This window comes from Bubalus bubalis, chromosome 6 (genome assembly GCF_019923935.1).
Source record: "Bubalus bubalis isolate 160015118507 breed Murrah chromosome 6, NDDB_SH_1, whole genome shotgun sequence".
NCBI classification, from domain to species: Eukaryota; Metazoa; Chordata; class Mammalia; order Artiodactyla; family Bovidae; genus Bubalus; species Bubalus bubalis.
Genome location: NC_059162.1, coordinates 107,899,207 through 107,921,359, shown reverse-complemented (window position 1 = coordinate 107,921,359; position 22,153 = coordinate 107,899,207). Strand labels below are relative to the sequence as shown.

General features: G+C 54.5%; 1 protein-coding gene across 6 annotated transcripts; it reads right to left on the bottom strand.

Annotated features, from left to right (window-relative positions):
• Positions 1-686: 686 nt before the first annotated feature.
• Positions 687-21,020, bottom strand: RSPO1 (R-spondin 1). Of its 6 annotated transcripts, none has more exons than XM_044945237.2 (6): positions 20,877-21,020; positions 15,205-15,601; positions 4,668-4,859; positions 2,564-2,713; positions 2,125-2,313; positions 687-1,439 (listed from the first exon to the last, which is right to left on the bottom strand). In XM_044945237.2, the coding sequence occupies exons 2-6, from the start codon at positions 15,296-15,298 to the stop codon at positions 1,276-1,278; spliced, it is 789 nt and encodes a 262-aa protein (XP_044801172.2). In that variant the 5' UTR covers positions 15,299-15,601; positions 20,877-21,020; the 3' UTR covers positions 687-1,275. The 6 variants fall into 6 exon arrangements, with proteins under 6 accessions (XP_044801172.2, XP_044801171.2, XP_006077627.4 ...); XM_044945236.2 differs by having other exon boundaries at positions 20,794-20,936; XM_006077565.4 differs by lacking the exon at positions 20,877-21,020 and adding an exon at positions 20,235-20,585.
• Positions 21,021-22,153: the final 1,133 nt, after the last annotated feature.

Here is a 22,153-nt window from a genome sequence, read left to right as displayed (position 1 = left end):
CTTGATTCATGCCTGTTCCCCCACAACCCTGAAGCTCCATGAGAGCAAGGCCCCTGTCTGGCTCCCCGCTGGAAACCAAACATCCTTCCAGAGCTTGGTGACCAGATGGCTGCCAGTGGACACTTCAGAATGACAAGAAAGGATTCCATCCACTCTTCTGCCATCTACCCCACCACTGGGGTCCAGTGGTCCCCAGCCATCTCAGGGTCCTGGACACTCCCTCCCCCTAAAGTGCCATGATAACCCTTCAGTATATAGATTCTACCTCTCCCAGATGGGAAGTCTTCCTTTAGAGCTGACCAGGATCCTTCCCGCTGCAAGCTGGCCAAGACCTCTATTCCATCCCTCGAGGGAATGAGAGCAGTGCTTCTCAGGCTTGAATGTACATGCCAGTCACCTGGAACCTTGTTAAAATGCAGCCTCTGGTTCTCAGGTCTGGGATGGGACCTGTAAATTCTCATTTCTAACAAGCTGCCTGCTTATAATGTTGATGCTGGTCCACAGGCCACCCTCTGAGCAACAAAGATGTAGAGAATCTGGTCCCGCCCCACATATCACCACCCCCCCCACCCCGGCCCGTGGAGGAGGCCAGCAGGGGTCTCCTAAAATTCAGCCCTTGTCTCTTCCTGCTCTCCTACGTACTCCACCAAACCCTGTACCCTGAAAAGAAGCATAGTACCTGTGGCTACTGTTGTCAGTTGGTTCTCGTTTTTAATTTGAAATAAACCTTTAAGCAGTTTTCAGAGTCAGGAAAGCCCTGATATGAATGTGTAACAGTACTCTCCAAGGATAAAGTCACACAGCTGGAGATGCTGAACAGTCCTCAAGCTTTGGCTGCTGTCTGCCACGCAGTCTGGTCCTATGAACTCCTCCAGAAGGTTCCACTCTGCAGAGTCTGGGCTTGGACACTGGTCAACATTCTCTCTGATGCATCCACTGGTTGTATCACAAACCAAGTGTGTGCCTCTTGGCCCTCTGAGGGGCAGAGATGATCCCTCTGCCTCCCCACCCCACTCACACAGTGATGTCCAAGGGACAGAAGTGTCTTCCAGTAGCCTCGATGTGTGTGTGTGCATGCGCGCATGCATGCACACATGTTTGCACGTATGTCAGTTACCTGTTTGGACATGGGGTCTGTGTGCATGTGTCTGTGTGTTCCTGTATGTATGGAGAGGGTGTGTACGCATTGCCCCCAGTACTCAAGTTCAGTAAAGCTCTCATCACACAGAGCAGCACTGGACTCCTTCGCATGGACCGGGAGGCTAAATAGGGTCCCTAGGTGGGCCCCGCAGAGGTGACCGGCCCCACTGTCCCTTGCTGTTGCTGCTGCTGGCCCTTGCGTCTCCGAGCGCCGGTGCCCGCCTCCTTGCTCTCCTTGCGGCCGGGGTTCCTGTTGGCGTTCTCCCGCCTGCCCTGGCTGCCCTTCCTCCTCTTCTGCCCTGGAACCCCAACAGCAGGAAGAGTCAACAAAAGGCGTCCTGACACAGCAGGAGGCCCTGGACATGGCCAAGAGCGGGAGGAGGGATGTGGTCAGGAAGCTGGGCAGTGGGGTGGGGAGGAGGCCCAGAGGTGGTCGGGGTGCCCTCCAGTCAGGACTCTGCAACATGGGTACTGAGAGGGGGTCCCATGAGCCTTTTCACTCTTCATCTGAACCAAACCGCCTCCTCTTTCCTCACGTTTCCTCAGACCTTGGATCCCAGTGGCCCGAGGGCATCTCCCAGCAGGGCACTGCAGCTCTGGGGACAGGCAGGACGGCTCCCCACTCCTCCATCCCACACCACTGCCACATCATTGCCACCTGCGGGCTATGTGACCTTGGCCAAATCACTGCCCCTCTCTGGGCCTTCGCACCCCTCTTCCAAGCTCCCCTTCTAATGGCCTGTCCAGTGCCAGCATCCCCTGAATCAGAAGCAATGGGGAGGGATAGGACCACAGAAGCTTCCCGCCATCCCACGCAGTTGCGTGGATCACTGTCTACCTGGCACGGGTTTGCACAGCATGGGGTCCTGAGTTGAGGATGCCCCAACTGGCCTTGGCCTGAGCCCTCTTCTGGGTCACAGGTAGGAAACAGGTGATCAGACCTCCCACAGCCGTGCTGACCCCTGACCCCCAGCCTCAGCTCACCTTCGGGGCAGGGCGTCCTCCGCACTGTGCACTTCCGCGTCTCCTTGGTGTCTGAGCAGACTGCGTGGTCTCCCCCTGGGGCATGGAGCACCCTCCGCGTCCGCTCCTCCAAGCCCCTCCGGAAGCCACAGAGCTTCTTCTTCTTGGAGCAAGGCCCCCACAGAGACCACTCACTCATTTCACATTGTGCTGGCGGGAGGGGAGGGAAGCAAGGGGAGGAAGGGGTCACGGCTCCTCACCTGGCCCCATGTGCGCCCCAGGGAGCCTTTCCCACTTGGTCTTGGCCTCAGCCCCAGGCCAGAGGCATCCTTAAAGTCCAGAGAGCATACAAGTCCCCAGAGAAACTCGGGGGGTGGTCGTCATGAGCAACTGCACGGAGCCCAGCCCACGCTCTCTGTGGGGGCCCGCCCCGTTTCTGGCCCAGACCCTGCCGGCTTACCCGGGCTGCTGCACTCCATGGTGCCGTCTGCAGGCGCAGAGCCCTCGGGACAGGCGGGGTAGCAGCGGCCTTTATGCAGGTACAGGCTCTCCTGACACTTGGTGCAGAAGTTGTGGCTGAAGCAGGCCTCGCAGTGCTCAATCTTGCATTCTGAGGGGAGGGCCGGACCGGGGGTGGGGGCTCTGTCTCAGCCCCAGAAGGACCCTCCCCCCTTCCCGTGCCAACCCACCCACACAGGGCAGGACAGTGGCCTGGAGCAGCCACTACCGCAGTGGAGTCTTGGGAGGAAGAGAAATAAATGAAAGCGAGGGGCGGGGAGAGAGGAGGCCAACACAGCCCCTCCTGAGAGCCCGCTGGGACTCTCCCCACCCACCATCTGCCCAACCCAGCACCCGCTCCAGGCCTGGGAACCCAAGGGGAGGCCCAAGAGAGCTGGATTCAGAGCACAGGAGATTGGTGGGGCAAGAAGAGGGTCCCAGCATCTCAGGGCACCCCAAGGACCACCTAATCAGAGCCAAACTGAGGGATACAATGACGCCCTGAGAGTGGCTGTGTGGTTTCCTCTTCCCCTACTGCTGGGCACTAACAGCACCCCAAAGCCTGGTTCTCCTCCTGCCCAGGGAAGCAAGAATCTGCCTGGAGGATGGGGAGCCATCCCAGGGCAAATTCCTCTGCCTCTGCAAGGTCGAGTTCCAGGAACCACCTTGGTCGGACTCCTGGGTCCCTCCCAGATGCCCTCCTGCCAGCTCTTCCTCCTGCCGGGCGGTGGGGGGAGAGGGTGGCTGGGCTAGGCTGGAAGCCAGAGGGGTCTTTCACAATCTCGCCCCTCCCGGACTGTGGGCGGAGCTGACTTCCTACCAGTCCCCGCCCCTGAAGTCCGGGCTGCCAGTTTCCCAGGAGCAGGCATGGTGAGGAATACCCTACCCAGATCCCTGAGGAACGGAGCGAGAGGGCAGTCCTGGGGTCCCACCTCCATCCTCATAAGGAGGGTCCCCACCCCACCCTCCTCTGTGCCTCCTGGCCTCTGAGTCCTGGGTTTGGTGGCAGGCAAAACACAAACAAAAATAAGAAGAAAAGCCACTGTTTGTTTTGTGCCCGACACTGAGGGCTGACATATGCCTCTCACAACAATCCTGGGGGTAAAAACGAACACCCACATTTTGAAGATGAGGTTTGGAGAGGCTGCGACTTGCCCAAGGTCACACAATGAATAAGCAGCAGAGTTGGGATTTAGAACCTAACTCCCCTCAGGCATTTCCCTGGGACCTTGATGTTATCAGCTATGAAAAGGGTACCATCACTTAGGTCTGTCTCCCTCCCAAGGTGCCTGTGTGGCTGAACCGATAGAAGGTCTGGAAATGCATGCTAAATTCCAAGGCTCTGAACAAAATGAGAGGGTCACTGGCATTGTTTACGGCAGAGGGTTCACCGCGTGGCTCCCAGCTGAGAGGGAGGTGTAACAGCACGTGCTTCGGAGCACGTGAAACTGTAGCTGGTGTGAGAGAGCAGAGCAGAGTGGGGGGGTGGGGTGGGGAGGATGGGGAGAGAGGGCTGACCAGGGCTTGAATTTCCCTGCCGTCAGTGGAGCCAGCAGTGATTTTTTTTAAGGTTATATGTCTCAGAAGCGTCTTTCTGGCTGCAGGGCAAAGGGAGGGTCGAAGGGAACCAGATGAGTGTTGGGGGACAGATGGATGTTATTGCAGTGGTCCAGGAGAGAGGTGATGGGAACCTGGATGAGACAACGGCAGTGAGGATGGAAAGGAGGTGGAGGAGGCACAGTTTGGTTATTGAATGGCTAAGGTGGGGGCATAGATGAGAGGCTGGCTCTTAGGTCTGTGCCTTGGGTGATGGGTTGGGACACTGAGAGTCACCCGTGGGAACACAAGTCAGTGCAGGTTTGGAGGGAGGAGATGCGGCTACATTACAGGCTGGAAATGTGGGTGGGATGTCTGGGGAGATGTCTGGCCAGCAGTTGGATATTGGAATCAGGAACTCCCCTCCTCAATATCTCCTCCACCCCTCTTGCAGCCCATCAACAGTTCAAAGCACGCCCGCCCCATATCCAGAGTTTCCAGCACCCTTCCCCAGCCCTGCCCACACTCACTGATGCACTTGTTCATGTCAGGGTTGCGCGCATCAAAGTATCCAGGTGGGCAGGACGGCAAGCAGACGCCTACTTGGCGGATGTCGTTCCTCTCCAGCAGGATGAACAGCTTGGGTGAGCACTTTAGGCAACCGTTGACCTCCGAGCAGAGCTCACAGCCTTTGGCACAGGCCTGGCTTCCGTCGGCGCTGACTGCAAGGATGGAGCAAGGGTGAGAGGCAGCTGTGGGAGAGGCCTCCATCTTTCCCAGGCTCCCACAAGGATGGAAAGTGAGTAGATAGGAGTTTCAGCCTACAGAACGAATGTGCTTCTCAGAAAGTGCAGGCCAGGCTGGCAGCTCTCTGCAAGGCTCCTTTATAAACCTTCCTAGCATCTGCTTTCGAGGGAACTGGCACAGCAAGAGCTGCCGTCCACCCTAAATGCCCCCTTAGCTCCAGGAGCAATGCAGGCTCACCCCCCAGACTCGCTCCACCATCGTCAGAGAAGGTGCTGAAGCCTGGAATTTACACAGCCCTGAGAAAATTTTAAGGACAAGAGGGATAATGAGAAAAAGGCCATCTACTCAGAGACAGAGAGACAATTGGAATAACCTATGTCTAGAACAGTGGTCTCAACCAGAGATAAGTCTGCTCCTCAGGGGAGCAGACTTTTTGGCAAAGTCTGGAGGCATTTTGATGCTCACGCTGGGGAGGGGGTTGTGGCCTCTGGGGGACAGAGGCCAGGCATGCTGCTAAACACCCTACAATGTGTGGGGCAGCCCCCACAACAGCAATCTGGTCCAAGATGTCAAAGGTGCTGAGGTTGGAAGCATCCTTTGAGCCAGGGAGGTCCCCAACCCCAGGGTTGAGTTTCAGACCTACAATCTCGTTTCCTCCTTCACTTGTTCAACCAACACTCACCTGGCCCTGCCCAGGTACCACATGCAGTGCAAGGGCCAGGGACACGGAAGCAAAGACCCCTGGCTGTCCTGAACTGCTCTCCAGGGTACAGACAGTGCCTCCAAACAGGCACGTGCTGGCAGCCACGAGGATCAAGAGAATCCGGAAAGAAGGAAGGGGTCACAGACAGGGGCCATTCGGGTCAACTCTTCAAGAACGAATAACGATTTGTTCATTGGAAAATAGAGACTAGGGCCCTCTAGGGCAAGACCACAGAGGTGTAAAGCGACCTGAAGGAAGTTGAGGAAGACTGGGGGTACAGGCGAGGTGGGGAGGGGAGTGGCGGAAAATAAGTAGTCCTATCTTTAAGCACCTGTTATGTCATGACGATGGACTTGCATTCTATCTTGCAGCATTTTCCAAAGAATATTCCTTGGAACAGGATTCCCCTATATGTTCATAGGAAGATGTGGAGAAAAGGCCATTGCATTAGATATATCTGAGAACCACCGTGTCCAACAAGTCTAAACTGGATTTTCTATTCCAGGGCTTTTTGCAGCATTTGTGGATCCCCTGGAGAAGGGAATGGCAACTCACTCCAGTATTCTTGCCTGGAGAATCCCATGGACAGAGGACACTGGCTGGCTATGGTCTATGGGATCACAAAGAGTCGAACATGACTGGGAATGATTAACGTTTCATTTCATTTCATTGAGCTTCTGTGACTTTAAGTAACGTTCTAAGAGGGAGACAGCGTGAGCTGCACTTCCAAGACATTTTGGCCACAGAGCCCTTGTTTCACAATGTTTCAGGGGGACCTTTCTCAGAACTGATGAAATATAAAAGTCATCAGCAAGTTTTAAGCAGAAGCAAGGTCTGGTCTGATTTACAAGTTGGGAAGTGCCCTCTGCAGCCTGGGGAGAGACCAGAGACTGGAGGACCATTTGGGAGGAAGCTGACCAGATCATCCAGGTGAGAAAGATGGAAGAGTCTTCAACAAAGTTTTGTTCAGTGGAGATGGAGAGAAAATGATTTGAGAGATACTCAGGAAATACAAACAGTATGGCCATTGTGACCAATCAGAGGCTTGGTTACTTCCCAGAGTTCTGGCTTAGGGGATGGGTGGGACCCATCATTAACAGAAGAAGGCAGTGAGGAGCTGTGTACAGGCTGGAGGCAGAGAGCCTGGGGAATCAGAGCAGAGATCGCAGAAGATCTTGCAGCAATGGAGGACTCATGGCTTAGACTTCGCTGGTTGGACCTGAAGTCAAATGCCTGGCCTGTGACCCTGGGCGAAACTCTGCATCCTGTGGGCCTCCCTTCCCACCTAAAAAGGGAGATGAGGATGCTTGCTCTGGAGGGCTGTGGGGGAGAGCTCTGGCTTCAGGAATGATCCTTGATTTCATAACAGGAGAATGCGTAAGAGAAAGGTAAGCAGAGGAGAAGGGGGAAATAGCAAACACAATAATGATAAACAACAACAAAATCTTAATCATAACCTCCGTAGCTTACTCCTAAAGGCTGAACACTTATGTGGCGGGCACTGCTCTCAGTGCTTTACAAGTATCAGCTCATTTGATCCTTAAAACCCACGCAGTGGGTGATACTACTCTTTTTTTCCCCCCTCTTTTTCACAGATGAAGAAATAAGAGAGGTTGAATTACTCGAACAAGGCTTCCCAGCCAATATGTGTTCCAGGCAGTGAGGGAAAAGTTTATGAAAACCAGGGGTGACAGGGAAGCTGAAGGTATGGTCAGACTGGTTTTTCAAACAGAGAACTTACTTATATAGAGTCAAAGTTACCATTTAGCCAATTGACAAATTTAAAACTTAATATCACTCTCGTTGGTTGGGTCATTGTAAGAGGAAAGGACTCCAAATGTGGTATCAGAGTTTTGAGGGAGCCTGCTTGGGACTGGTTTTCTACTTTGGGCTGTTATTCAGCTATATTCCAAATGAATAAGTCACTGTAGATTTTAGGTACCATTTCCACTCCAACGATGTTGTTTATGACTCAAGGATTTGATTCAATTCATGGCTGAAATGAAGGCTCCCTCTAGGTTTTTGGCTTGCCCTGATCCTGGGAAAGATTGAAGGAGGAGAAGGGGACAAGAGAGGATGAGATGGTTGGATGGCATCTCACTCAGTGGACATGAGTTTGAGCAAGCTCCGGGAGTTGGTGAGGACAGGGAGGCCTGGCGTGCTGCAGTCCACGGGGTCAGAGTCAGACACAAATGAGAAAGTGAACAACAGCAGCAAGAACCAAAGTCATCCAGGTGTTCCGTTTGTAGGCATCTATGGTTACATTCCCATAACTCATATATTCCTTCCTTATCACTTTAGTGAAGGGCACATTTGCAAAGGGCCTTCTTAGCATCCTGCTGTCTGCCTCTCACTTAACCAACAGCAAATCTCTGTGTGCATTTCCCTGCAGAGGCTTCAATGACACGTAAGATAAAGTGCGGCCCATGGGGCATCTGAAATTCATTCCGCATGGGTGGTGCGTGGAGTGAGTGGAAAGGAAAGCAGGGGGCAGAGGAGGAAAGGCCTGAGCCCGTAAAAAAGGAGCACAGACATTATTCCAAAGGCCACAAGGAGTCCCAGGGGGCCTTAAAACAGGAGACATGGCCAGGGCTCCATTTTAGAAAGGTCCTTCTGTAATGTGGAGAATGCATCGCACAGATGGCAAACCTGGAGGGAGGGGGACTTCCAGGTTCCAAGAGATGGAGGAGGTGGAACCAGGAGGATGGAAAGGTGGAAAGGTACAGATGCACGTAAGATATTCAGGCGGTAGAATCAAGGAGACTAGGTGACGGACTGGACATGGGGGTGAGGGCCAGGGGCAAGCACAGGTCAAGGATGATGCCCAGGCGTCGGGCTTGGGTGATGGGATAGCCCCTGGCCCTTCGCCAAGAGAGGGCCCACAGGAGGAGGAGCAGATTCGAGTGGAGGAAATGACGAGTTGGGTTGAGTTTGTGGTTCTTGTGGCACACCCCTGGGAAGGTGTCTTGTAGGCACCGGAACCTGTGGCTCTGGAATTCAAGAGAAACATTTTGGCTGGAGATTCACATGTGGAGTCCTTAATACGAAACAGTCATCAAAAGCCTGGAGGTCTATGAGATGGCTAGGGAAGTGGGAGCAGACAGCGAGGAGAGGCATTAGACACTGAAGAAAAGGAGAGAAGAAGAAGGGTCAGCTAAGAGATAGAGGAGGCGCACTCAGACAGGTAGGGACACTCAGAAGCCTGTTGCAGCATGGAAGTCGAGAGAAGAGGACACTCGAGGGAGGAGAGGGGAGCCCAATGCCAGGTGCTACTCAGATGTCATGTAAGGACCCAGCCACAAACAGGCTGTTGGCATCCCTGGTTGAGGTGGAGAGTGGATGTCAGTGGTTAAGGAGTAAAGGAAGGTGAAGATGGAGAACCATCTCTTTTAAGAGGCAGGCTGTGGAAAGGGGGAGAGAACTCAGGGATCTATGCTGGGAGCTGTCGTTTGGGATTAAATCCGTGGGAGGGGAAAGCATCCTGGGGAAGAAGGGGTGCAGCTTGAGAAGAGGACCAAGAGCTGAGGCCTGGGCAATACTTGCATTCAATACACAAGCAGAGGAAGGGCCTGGAAAGAAGCTGAGAAGGAATTGCTGGGGAGATGGGAGGACATTGGGGTGGGAGATGGGAACCGAGTGGGAGAGGGTGAGATCTTAGGGACCAGGGCTGGGACCTCTGGGAAAACCTACGACACGTGCACCAAGAGGTGATTGGGTGACCTCAAGAAGGGCATTTCTGGTGGAGTGGTGGGATGCAGGCCCAACCACGGGGGGCTGAACAGTTAGTGGAGGGGATGGAGGTGAGGAATAAAGTGAGAAGGTCAGAGAACACAGAAAGAGCCCGAAAGGAGAGACCAGCTGGGAGCGGGGACTGTGAGCACAAGACAGAGGCAGGGAGTGATGGAGTGAAGACCAAAGGATATGAGAGGGTCAAGACAGAAGTCAGCCAGTAAGACCAGCCTTGAGGCTTGAGACTGGGGTCAGGGCAGGGGTCTAGAAGCTGAGCTCCATGAGGTTTGGGGGCTCAGGAAGGAGAAGGGTGCTGAGCAAGGAGGAAAGGGGCTCCAGGATGGGCAGGGGCAGTTCAATGAGGAAAGGGACACTTATCCAGGGGGATGGGAATCAAAGAATGTTCTCAGCTTAGCAAGGCAAAAAGATGAGCAGTGAGGGGATGGAGAGCCAGAGGTCAGGGGGCTGTATGTGCTGGGAGAGAGGGGGTGTCCAAGGAGATGCTGGGTGTGGACGGAGGTTACATAATGATTCAAAGGGAGAAACTGAGGCTCGTTCATTCCAGTTAACTGCACACCTAACATGTGTCCAGAACTGCTAGGAGCTGGGGACGTGGAGGAACAGCAATAGATGCCCACCTAGGTCTGGCTGCACATTTTGGGGAATGGAAGAACACTGGAGGACACGCCCTTACCAAGCAGGCTAGGTGAAGAGGGTGTGCAGACCAGAGAAACAGCCTGGGCAAAAGCTGTGAGGCCCCAACCATCCTAGTGCATCTGTGAAACGGAAAATAGAGCTTTATTCTAACTGGCAAGGAAAGGACCTCAGAAGGGCATGGTTGGTTCACAATTTGACACACTCCCTCTGGCTTCTGTGCCTATGATGGGAAGGGGCTTGCCTTGCAGGGCTGGAGCCTGGTTGAGGATGGGTGGGCTCAGTGATGGGGACAGTGCTCAAAGAGCTCATGGGGCCCTCTTCCAACTTCTTCACAAAACTCGCTCATTAAGGTTCTGCTCTTCCTACCCGCACCATACTCTCCACTCCTCACTACCCAACCCTGCCCTCTGCCTCCTAAGCACTCTGTGGAGCCCACTGCACTGAACCAGGAAGTCAGGGCTGTGTCTCCTCCATTCCCTGCTGCTTCTTGCCTCCTTCATCCTTGTGCAAACCCCTCTGAAGTTGATCTTTCTGTAGTCAGGCATTGCCTCAGGGTGACTCAGCCCCGCCCCCTGAAGAGCGGCTTCTGGCCACAGTGCCTCTTCTCTAGGGACTTCACTTGTTCCAAGTCCCCAGATTCCTCATCCTGGAATCTTTCCAAAACTCAGATTCATGGTGTCATGCCCCTACCTCTTGGTGGTTGGTGGTTTAGTCGCTAAGTCGTGTCCAGCTCTTTGTGAGCCCATGGACTGTAGCCTGCCAGGCTCCTCTCGCCATGGGGTTCTCCAGGCAAGAATACTGGAGTGGGTTGCCATTTCCTTCTCCAGGGGATCTTCCTGACCCAGGGATCAAACCCAGGTCTCCTGAATTGCAGGCAGATTCTTTACCAACTGAGCTACGAGGGAAGCCCACAACCCATCAATAGCTCCCTATCTGCTGCAGAATTAAGACTCAGCTCTTCCACCTGGCCTAAAAACTTCCATGAGCTGATCCCACCCACTTCATCTCTTAAAACTACCTCTAGGCAATAGGGAACTATTTTTATTTCTCTGAATACATCCCACTACTTCACATCTCTGTGTCTTGCTCAAGTTGGTCCTTCTGTCGGGAACACCCTCTGCCTCCTCCTAAGCCTAACTCTTTCAAGCCTCAGAACTAAAGTCACCTCCTCCAGGAAGTTTCCCTTGATCTCGCCTTCTGGTAAAATCTGGATATAGAGTATTTCTATGTGTTCTCTGCCCCCAGTATTTGAATCCATCACAGTAGACACTGCCTTGCATCATTATTATCAGCTAATATGTCTTTTTCTCCCATTGGAAAGAGCTTTTGGAGAGTGGAGCCTGCCTTGTTTCTAAATGGGAGCCCAGTAAGGAGTGAGGCTCCACAAAAGAATAGGATTCTCCCAGAATGTAGGGCTGAGGATGTGGCGAGTGACACAGAGGCTCAGGGAAGGGGCTATATGAAGAGAGTATGGGGAGTGGGACAGGAAATAAGTGGTTGGGCTTGGGTGAGGATCAATGGCAGGGGAGGGGAAGGCTCCATGACACAGAGGAGGGCTGACCTTCATTTAGGGGTGGTATCTAGTCTTAGAGGAATTAGTTTCCTTGAGAGACCCTTGAGTTAAGTGGGTGGAGGTGAAGTGAAGTCGGGGATGACAGGACCCAGGGCCCCACTGAGCAGGCAGAGGCCACATGCTCTCCATTCCTGGTGCCCTGGTGCCCTGGGCACACCCCCCTGGGAAGACTGGCATTTTTCAAGTTAACTGTGAGCTAAGTTTCCCTGCACTTTTTTATCACTTGGTTCCAAATAGCCTTTAACTGTTCTGTTGGTCTCCCACCTCAAGCTCCCTCCCCTCATGCCCCACTACAGCTGGATCAAGCACTACTCCTCTGATTCAAACCTCTAAGGGGATGTCCTCATTACCCGCAGCTCAAGTCAGGGTCAAGGGCCAACTCCCAGCCTAGCAGGTACCAAGAGCTCCAACCTCTGACCTCTGCCCATTTATGCAGCATCGCCCCAGCACTCCCTCAGCTCCTGGAAGCTTTCATTGCTCTACCCTCATGGGTGTTCAGCTTTTTGTTTTAAGAGCACAACCCTTCTTTTCCATAGAAAAGAGCCTCCATGTATAAAGCAAAACGAGCAGAGCAGTTCCAGTGAAAACCCCAGGGCTCCCGAGAACTGCACCCAGAAACCACTTCTCCAGCTCTCCCCACAGCTGCACCCTATTTCCTGCACAGTCTGCGCCTCATCCTAGCTCCTCACCTTTGGACATGCTGGTCCCCTGCCTGGGTTCCCCTTCCCCCCACCCCCACTCCCTGGCCTGCAGATCAACTGTGCTGGGCTGTGCTGGGCTTAGTCGCTCAGTCGTGTCCAATTCTTTGCGACCCTATGGACTGTAGCCCACTGGGCTCCTCTGTCCATGGGATTCTCCAGGCAGGAATACTGGAGTGGGTTGGCATGCCCTCCTTCAGGGGATCTTCCCAACCCAGGGATCAAACCCAGGTCTCCCACACTGCAGGCGGATTCCTTACTATCTCATCTTTAAAATTACATCTCAAGAGTCACTCTCGGGGCTTCCAAAGCCCTCCTGGTTCCCCTCGGCATTCCCTACACGAGGTTGAAATTGTCTCCTCCTCACCACCCGTGGGTGCTTTAAGATCCATCTCTGCACGCAGGGCCAGGGTCTGTGGGTTCGAAACGGACGCATGAGGAAGGGCCCAGGACATATACATGACTACATACAAAATGCATAACTAATGAGAACCTACTTTATACCACAGGAAACTCTACTCGGTGCTCTGTGGTGACCCAGACGGGAAGGAAGTCTAAAAAGGAGGGGATACGTGTATTCACATAACGATTCACTTTGCTGTGTAGCAGAGACTAACAACGTTGCAGAGCAACTAGACTCCAATAGAAGTTAATGAAGAGAGGAGTGGATGAGGCTTCAGCCAAGGAAGAGAGACTCTACAGACCCTTTTCTGGGGGAGGAGGTGAAGGCTTCAGATGGAGGACGGGGCAGTGAGAAGGAGCCAAAAAAGGCGAGTCCAGAGAAGGGCAAATATCACGTGATATCGCTTATACGTGGAAGCTAAAAACATGGTACAAATGAACTTATTTACAAAACAGAAATAGTCACAGATGTAGAAAACAAACATATGATTACCAAGAGGGACAGTGGGGAGGGGGATAAATTGGGAGATTGGGACTGACATATACACACTACTATATATAGCCTAGATAACTGATGATGACCTACCCTATAGCACAGGGAGCTCCACTCAGTTCTCTGTGGTGACCCGTATGGGAACAGAATCTGGAAGAGAGTGGATCTGTGTATACATGTGGTTGGTGCCCTTCACTGTGCAGCGGAAGCTTACAGCGTTGTGGATTGACTATGCCCCAATAAAAGTTAATTTAAAGAAAAGGGAGAAGAGTCACCTCTCTCTGAGCCTCTGTCCATTTTGGACCCTCGTTGCACCCTGAGTCTTACCCACCTCTCTCCCTGTCCTTGCATCTCACCATTAAGGATGTCTGTCACTCACACCGCTTGGTGATAAACACTGGGCTACGTGCTACCGAGGCTGCGGGACGTGGCTGCGTCAAAAGTGGAAACATCGAAATGGCTGCATTTGATTGGCTGCTGCTGGGACCGGCCCATTCTGCTGGCCAGGCCAGTACTTTTTTTTTTCCTAAGTACAAAAGATGATGAACCCAGGTCTCCTGACCCTCTGGTGTAGGTGAGTGTGTGGCTCAGCAGCGGAAGTGTGACCATTAACGCATATCACATGATGGTGAGTGGCCTCTCTCGTTTTCTCTCTCCTCTCGGAAATAGAGGAGACTGATTATAAATTGCTAAACTGCATCTGGCCGGTGGAGACCAAAATACTGGCCGCAACAGATGAGAAGGGAAGAAAATCAAGGCCTCGCTGCTGATTAAACCTAACCGTCTCTAATTGTTTGTTAAGCCAGGGATTTTCAGCTTCACCAGTTCTCTGAGCTTCTCTCTCTGGGTTGGATTCTGGCCTTGGCCACTCCCGTGGAGACCCGACAGAACTCCATTGCCTTTCAACCCTTCCTGGTGGGCCTTGGTCTGAAGGCCTCAGAAGTGAAGCAAGAGGTGGTGGGGCTAGACTTGAGAGGAGCTGCCCGTCCGGGGGCATGACATCACTTCCGGGGGACGCTGAGAGACCGACAGACTTGGGTCGGGCCTCCACCACATACCCAGGGGCCACTCCCATGACATGATGGCATGTCCTGAACCTCCATCCCTGAAGGCATCGAGGGAAGGATAGGGGACCTGCTCTCAGGACAGCCTAGGATAGGATCCTGGGAGAGACAGCGAGAATGGTGAGGACAGGTAAATACTCCATCAGGCTCTGTTTTCAAGAAGGCTGGGCTCACAGGAACCAAGAGACCTGGGTTCCAACACTGACTGTGTGTCTTTTAGACTGTCGTCTCTTCCCTTTTCTTAGCTTCAGTTTTCCTATTTGTACAATGATGGGATTTTTTTTTTTTTTTAGGCTGTGAGAACCCTTTTCTTCCAATGACACCTTATGTGGAACCTTCCCGAAAGCAAGGAAGAGTGAAGCTGCTCTGGTTTGAAGGGTGGAGGGGCCAGCCTTCTGCCCACTGCCTCCCGGTCACCCCTCAGTGCAGCTTCCTGAATCCCACTGGGCAGGGTTAAAAACCACAGTGGTTGACAGTCCCACGAACACCCTGCTCCACTGTCCCTTCCCCATGACCTGGGCAGGGAAGTCTGTTGCCCACTCCCTGTCCCTGTGGGTTTCCTGGCTCCTGAGGAGTTGAGGGCTGTATTTCAGACCACTAAATGAAAGGAGCCCTGAACTCCTCTGTCTGTGAAGCGGGGACACTGAGCACCCCAGGGGGACCGGGCTGGGAAGCATCTCCATGGATACCACACAAAGCTGGTGTGATATCAAAGGGCATAATCCACAAACTGGATCCTCACAGGAGAGGGGTTAATCTAGAAAAGAGCATCTACAAAGGGGAAAACAGACAAAGTGAGTTATCTACAGGATGGGTAATCTCAATAAATTAATCCACAAACTGGATAATCTACTGAGTGACATACAAAGCTGTAATGGACAAAGCAGAAATCTGCAATGGTCATCACAGAATGAAACAGCCGAAGGTCGCAGTCCCCAGACAGTGCCCTCCCCGCCACCACTCCCAAGGACCACCAGGGTCCAGCCCCATCCGTTACTCACTCCGCCTCTGTCTCTTCCCCTTGATCCCCCGGCTGCCAGCGGCCAAATGCATCCAGCTCAGAACCAAGGCCACCACACACAGTCCAAGCCGCATAGTCACTCGCCAGCTCCAGGCCCCTGGTAGGAGGGGTGGTCTCTGCGGGAGTGGATGGCGCAGGGCTCTTGCTAACGCCTCCGGGGCTGGGTCAGCAGCAGGATGTCCAGGCCTGGACTGTATCCCAAATCTGCCCTGTATTCCAAATCCACCATAATCTCAGCTGGGGACAGAGAGGGTGTGGGGAGCCTACTTCTCCATCAGCCCATAAAGAGACCCAGAGAGCTTTCCTCAAAGGCGCCTCGGGGTGTCACATGGGGAGAACTCTTTGTCACTTCAGTCAGGACACCTCCAAACACCAACCTGTTGGGGGAGGAGAGAGAAGGGTTAATTCTGGGGTAGCAGGGCCCCCCCTCAACCTGGGTCTCTTGCCCTCCCATGTGGTGCATTACCCAGGAGACAACTCAGAATGTTTGAACATTACAAGTTACCCACCTGGCACCCCTGTAGAAGAGATTGGCTCCTTTTCCTATCTTGCAAAAGTCCCTGACATGGGATGGGAGTTGGCTACCCAAGTAGTTGGAATATGGTGGACACTCAAATCAAACTTGTGGATCACTGGAAACCAGCTGCCTGGCTTTCGCCCTGCCCAAAGTGAGCCAGCTCTAGCTGGAAGTCCTTTATTAGGTCTAGCCTACAGACTTCATACTGCAGTAATATCATGACTCTTAACAAGCAGCTCTCTCTGTCCTTCAGCAAGTGACCCCTCAGCCTTCTCTCCCCGGTGCTGAGTCACCCCTGTGCCTTTCACCTGTCTGGAGCTAGAGCAGTGGCCCTCGACAAGCTGGCAGACCCGGCGTGGCCCTCCGGGCTTGGCGGGAGAAAAGGAAGTAAGGCTTCCCCCAGCCACAGAAACTCTGACACAGCAGGCCCGGCGGGCCTGGCCTTTGTGAGAGGATAAAAGAGGCAGCGATGCCCGCCCTGGCCAGAGACACAGAGAATGGGGATAATCCCCCAGCCCAGCGAGAGCCAGGTCTCTGGGCCCGCTGGCCCGGGTGATGGGGGCAGGGGGAACCGGCCCTCCCCAGTGAAATGTGTCAGGGAAGTTGGAGCCCAACCTGGGAGTCAAGAGATGAAAGCCCCCTTCCCACTCCCACTTTGCTTCACACTTTCACAACAAGGCCTGCACACGCCCTGCCCACACGCTTGCTGCACACACACCCGTACTCAGGCAGGGACGGGAGGAAACAGCGAGTCTTCAGGAAGCTTTGGAGACGCCAGGGAAGCATCGCTCTCCCACTGGCTGGTTAAGATGCCTTGAAAGAATCCCTTAGAGTCTCTTGTTTCCCCATCTATGAAATGGGGATAAATACGCCTGCTTCACAGGTTTGCTCTGAGAGTTGTCTGCGTTTCGGCCTAACTAATGAGAGAGTTGAAACACTTGAGTGAAAGTGCCCTTCCCAACCCTGTCCCAGTCTTTCCCCCTTCGCCTCCAGGGAGGCCCCAGGGGAGCCCACCTGCATGGGAGATAAATCATTATCCCACGAGGGAGTTCAGCAACCCCTCTTCGGTCTCTCCCACTGGCTTTGAAGGCCAAACACACTCAAGTGGTTAAGCTGCCTGTGAGAAGTGTTTACACGAGACTGATGGATCCCACCTGGAGCCGTGGCCGGAGCCTGTGGAGATGCCCCCAGCCACCCCCAAGTGCCCCGTCAGCTGCCAGCCCCCACCTGCCCCTCCAGTACTCCCTGTGTGACCTGCCAGAACTTTCCCATCTACCCCAGCCCCCACCACACTCTTCCATCACCCACAGATTACAGACCTCCGGCTGAGTGTATCAAACTGGGGTCTTCAGCCCCCAGTCCCAGAGGCTGGCCATCGACCATGATGGTTAAGGGCATAAACTTCAGAGTCAGGCTGCCTGGCTTTGAATGTTGCCTCTGCTACTTATTAGCTGTTACCTTATCCGACTTGCTTAGCTGGTTTGAGCCTCAGTTTCTTTATCTACAGGAGAGTGGTGGTTGTTTTTATAGCTTAAATGAGTTAATATATGAAGCTGCTTAGAATGGTGCCTGGCACACTAGGACTCAATAACTATTGCAATTTCTTCAACCAAGACTATATTTTGTGTCTACATTCCAATGGTCATCTAAAAAGCAATAAGACAGTTTTCATACCATCTGGATACCAATCGTAACACTGAGCACTATGATGCAATTTCCATATTTGCATTTATCTTTATGGTTGATTGCCTTGGCCCCAGGGATCACTCAGAGTGATACGGTTAACCTCTAGTGCTGGCCTTTCTCACACTAAGGTCTGAGGACCCCTGGCAGATACATTCTCAGGGTGCCCTGAGTCTTTCCACCTGACAAATACTGAAGAAGACCACATCGGACAAAGCTGGTGTTAAGTCCTGGGTCTGTGAGGCTTTGGTCTCACTGTATGCCTGGGGTCCTGGGGCAGAACAGATCTATGCATCTCTGCACTCCATGTGCCTGCAGGGCAAGGCGCCTAGCGCTTCCGAGTTCAGTTCAGTTCAGTCGCTCAGCCATGTCCGACTCTTTGCAACCCCATGGACTGCAGCACGCCAGGCTTCAGGGCTCAGCAAAGGCTAGCACCCTTCCTCCCCTATCCTCTACTTCCCTCTGAATTCCCCCTCAGTCCTCCCCGGTCTTAGCTTTCAGTCTGGCCCCTCCCAGGCTCACCCCAACCCTTGCCAGGGAAGATCTTCAGACCCACTCCCACCTGTATCCCCACTAATCTCAGCAGGGAAGCGGGGAGGAGGCTCCAGATCTGAATTCCACTAGAAAAGTGGCTCTGGCCTTCCTCGACCATCATGGGATGGGATGAGTTTCAATACAAAATCAACCCTCCAAAGGACTTGTGTTCACTCTGTCAGGGATACAAGCAACAGATGGGGAGGACGCAGAGTGTGGAGGGGGTGAACTGGAAGACAAATGCCCCATCTAAAGGGAGCATCTGCTATTCCATTCCAGCTGATTGTTGATGGGCCCCAAGACTGGCTCCACATTACTACATCTTCTGTTTTGTTTTTTTTTTAAGTTGAAAACTCTGGATTGCATGTGATATCTGATTTTAAAAGCAGGACAGGTCTCAGACTAGAAACATCACAGTAGCAAGCCTCAGAAGATCCCAGGTCTCTGACTCTACTTCCCTCCAGAGAAGAGGTTCCCGCCCTCTTCACCCCCACCCACACACATGCAATGGTACACAGATAGACACCCACAGCGGGGCCACAGCTGAGAGAGGGGATAGGAGCTAATGACTGTCTTTTAAGCAGCCTGCCTCATTTCTATTGGTTCCTCTGGCTGATTTCCTTTGCCCCCTGGGCTACAAGGCACAGGCAGGTTCTTTTGGGAAGCCGGTCACTCTACACCGGCAGAGCCAGCAATGGGAACTGCTGGCAGTGATCACGGTCTCAGGCATCCGTGGGGGTGAGGAAGGGCACTTTGTCTCTGCCAGGGTTGGGGTGAGGGATCCACATTCATGGCACGCCTGCACGACCTGCCACAGGAGGTTCTCACTGACTCCTCACCACTACGCTAGGAGGAAAGTACAGTTATTCCCACTTAATGGGCAGGGAGAGGTTAGGGTCTCGGGGTGACAAACACAGTCAGTGAGCTGCTCAGGGTTTGCTGCTCAGGACGGGGACTCCGGAGGGCAGAGCAAGAGGCAGGGAGCTGAGAAGTGTAGGGCATGACCCAGCTTGAGGCAGGAGTGGGAGGCAGGGGCAGAGCTGGGGCCAGGGAGAGAGGCCCGCCCACTAGGTGGTCCAGGAGGGGAGGACACGCTGGGGAGGGGGACACAGCCGAGGGGTGGGGCGCAGAGCGGAGACTCAGCGCCCCCAGAAGTTTGCAATAACTTTCACCTTCTTCTCTGCAACACTATTTGGATAAATTGGTACTCGGTCCGGGGTCGGATACAGACCCAAAAATGTAAACCGTTCCGATAATTTCTCATTAGCTTTCCCCCGGACCAGCTACTGGTGGAGAGGACTGGCCGGCGGGGGCAGAATAGCTGGGCTGGGGGCGGGACCAAGTACGTGCCCGCCAGACCTGTTGGGATTCGTGTGTCCGCCAGAGCCAGGCCAGGTGTGGGGGTCGACCCAACCCCCGCCCCCCGACACCAAGAGGCAGCGCGGAAAGGTTCCTTCACGTCCCTCCATCACGACTCTGAGCGCTCAAAGTCTTCCTCCCTATCATCCAGAGAGGTCCAGCAGGTGCAGGGGGAGGGAAGGTGGACCTGAAGTCCCCCGACTGACACCCCCACCCCCGCCCCAAATCCAAGAGAACGCTCCAAGTCTGAAAGGCGGGCTTCACAAGAAAACCCTTGCCCCAAGCGCAAGACCTGGCCCTCCTGGGAGCCCTGGCTTAACACACAGCGGCCACCTCTCCCCAACCAAGCAAGACGGTCCCTCGGCGCCCGAACCCTCGGGACAGTGAACCGCGCCGCCTCGTAGCGCCCCGAGGGGCGCAGCACACACCTTCTGCCACGTCGGACCCGGGCCCCGGCTCCGGCACTGGGGGTCTGGGGATGGTAACCGGGAGCCGTGGGATTCGGGGGAATCCAAGACGAAGACACCAGGAATCAAGAGCTTCTGCTTCGGGGGCTTGGGTTGGGGGGCGATGGGGAATAGGTCTGGTGGATTTGGGGAGTTTGGAACTCCGAGCTAGGAAGATCGCGGAGGGTTGCGGGGTTGAGGGCAAACCGGTGGAGGCATCGCCAGGAGGCTGCCTACAGGCTTGAGGGATGCTAAGCGTGGGGGCGGCAGGACTTGCAGAAGGGGCCCCCAAAGGTGCCCTCTTCCGCCCTCGCTGATTCGAGAGCAGTCAGAAGTCCCCTGCCTCTCACGGTCTCCCCCCGCCCCGGCACTCATCTCGGCCAAGCCCCGATGAGAGGGCCCACGGAGCCCCCGGTCCCAGGAGAAGGGGGCGCTAAGGAGGAGGACGGGGCAGCTCCCGGGGGGACTCACCTCCGCGCTGCCAGCCGCGGCGGGCGCAGGCCCGGGAGGGGTGAGGGCGCGGCCGGCTCACCCGCCCGCCGCGGAACTGTCCTGGGCGCCCAGCGCGCCCGCGCTCCGCCCGCCGGTTTCCAAGTTGCTCAATCTGCGGGCGGCTCACGCCCTCCGGGGCCAGCGCCCCACCCGGCGCATCGGTCCTCCGGGGCAGCCCGGTTCGGCCCTCCTCTCCACAGTCCCCACTCGGGCGATCCGCGCCGGGCTCTCCGCCCGCGCTGGGGCTCTCCGTTGCGCTTCGGCTCCGCCGGAGCTCCCAGCCGGGAGAGGGGCTAGTCCTCGGCGCGCACGAGGGAGGGAATCCCCCCCTTTTCAGTCCCACCCCCGAGCCGGCCCCCCTTCCCGGGATCCGCAGCAAAAAACGGACTGGAGCGCCAGGCCTGGGAGTTCGTCGCCCCCCTCCCGCACGCCCTTGCCCTCAGCTGGGGCGCTGCGCTCGGAGCGCAGGGCTGGCAACTGCACCCTTGGTCTGGACTCTGGCGCAGAGCCTCTGTGCTGCTTCTTCTCCTTCCCCTACCCTGCATCCCCGGCGATTCCAAGCAGCCAGAGCACCGGCGCAGCTGCAGGCATCCTGGGGTCAGAACAGGCCCGTGAGCCTACCAAAATCTCAGTTTTCCCATCAGGAACCTGGAAAGTGACAAGGAACAGGCTCCGAGGGAGTCTGGGGTCCCGCCCACACTCTCCTCTTCTCAGCAGTCAACTCTTCAGACCATCTTCCCAGTTCAGAGAACTGGCTATAACCTCCAGGGAACCCAGGTGAGGACCCTCCATTGGGAGCTGGTGCAGGATAGCCAGGTAGATCTTGAAGCAAAGCCTAGATACCAAATCCCTGCTCCAACACTTACCAGCTGTGTGGCCATTCCTAAATTACTTAACCTCTCTGAGCTTCAGAGCTCTCATCTGTTTTGAGAGGCAGTGAAATGAAGGATGCAAATGCCGGGTAGAATGGTAGGGACCCTGCTAGTGTTTGGGGAATGGGTCCTGAAGGGCTGCTGACACCTGCAGTGACCAGATGCTGTTGAAGTCAAGCCTGAGGGAAAGGAGGAGACAGACTCGCTTCTTGGGGTGGCAAACATGTTCTTCAGCGTCACTTCAGATTGGGTAAAGGGAACTGGGCTAAAACTGTAGTTAGCAGGAGTTAAGTTAGAGCAGAAAAGCTATACCGATGTTGGGGGCGGGTAGGGGTGGTGAGTAATCAAGACAGGCTGTGGACTTTCCTTCTCCGGAGAGGAAGGGGGAGCACTGACTATGAAGACAAGGGCATAGGGTCATTTACAGTGACAGGGGGATGGATGGAATGACCTCTGGTGTATTTTGATGGGCAGGCAGCAGAGATGGTGGATGGATGGCCAGAGAAAGCAGAGCACTTGGGTCCTAAATACCAGGGTCTGGGCTCATTTGATCAGATCCTTGCCAAGCTTGCAGGGGGCAAACAGCTATTTCTGAGTTTGGTCCTGGGTCCCATCCACCACCACCCCAAGCCCCATCCCCTCCCCTCTACCCTCAGCCTCTCCTCCATCTCGCCGGCCCTTGGCTCTGCACTGTGCCTAATCAAACAGCCCCAAATGCTGAAAACTCAATGTTTATTTTATTTTATTTTTTTACACACTTGCATAACTCCCTGACAAGCCACGCCAGGCGTTGGGCTTTTTGTTTGGTTTTATTTTGTTGCATTTAGGGGGAAAAAGAGAGAGAGAGAGAGAGAGAGAATGAATAACACAAACCACCCAGCCCTAGAAGCTGTCCCAGGCCAGGCAGTGGGTCGGGTTTCCTGCCTGAGGAAAAGTCTGTGGGAGTTGGGTGGGGGGTGGAGGGGGGAGCTCGCTACTAGGCTCAGGAATGAGCAAGAAAGGGAAGAAAGCCACCTGGGTCAGAGA

Bases quoted from the DNA above. Each gene is read 5' to 3' on its own strand.
- RSPO1 (XM_044945237.2), bottom strand. From the start codon at position 15,298: ATGCGGCTTGGACTGTGTGTGGTGGCCTTGGTTCTGAGCTGGATGCAT. The intron at 4,860-15,204 runs GTGAGTAACGGA...CCATCCTTGCAG, and splicing joins GGGGAAGAGACAGAGGCGGA to TCAGCGCCGACGGAAGCCAG. The intron at 1,440-2,124 runs GTGAGCTGAGGC...TTGGGGTTCCAG, and splicing joins GAGGACGCCCTGCCCCGAAG to GGCAGAAGAGGAGGAAGGGC.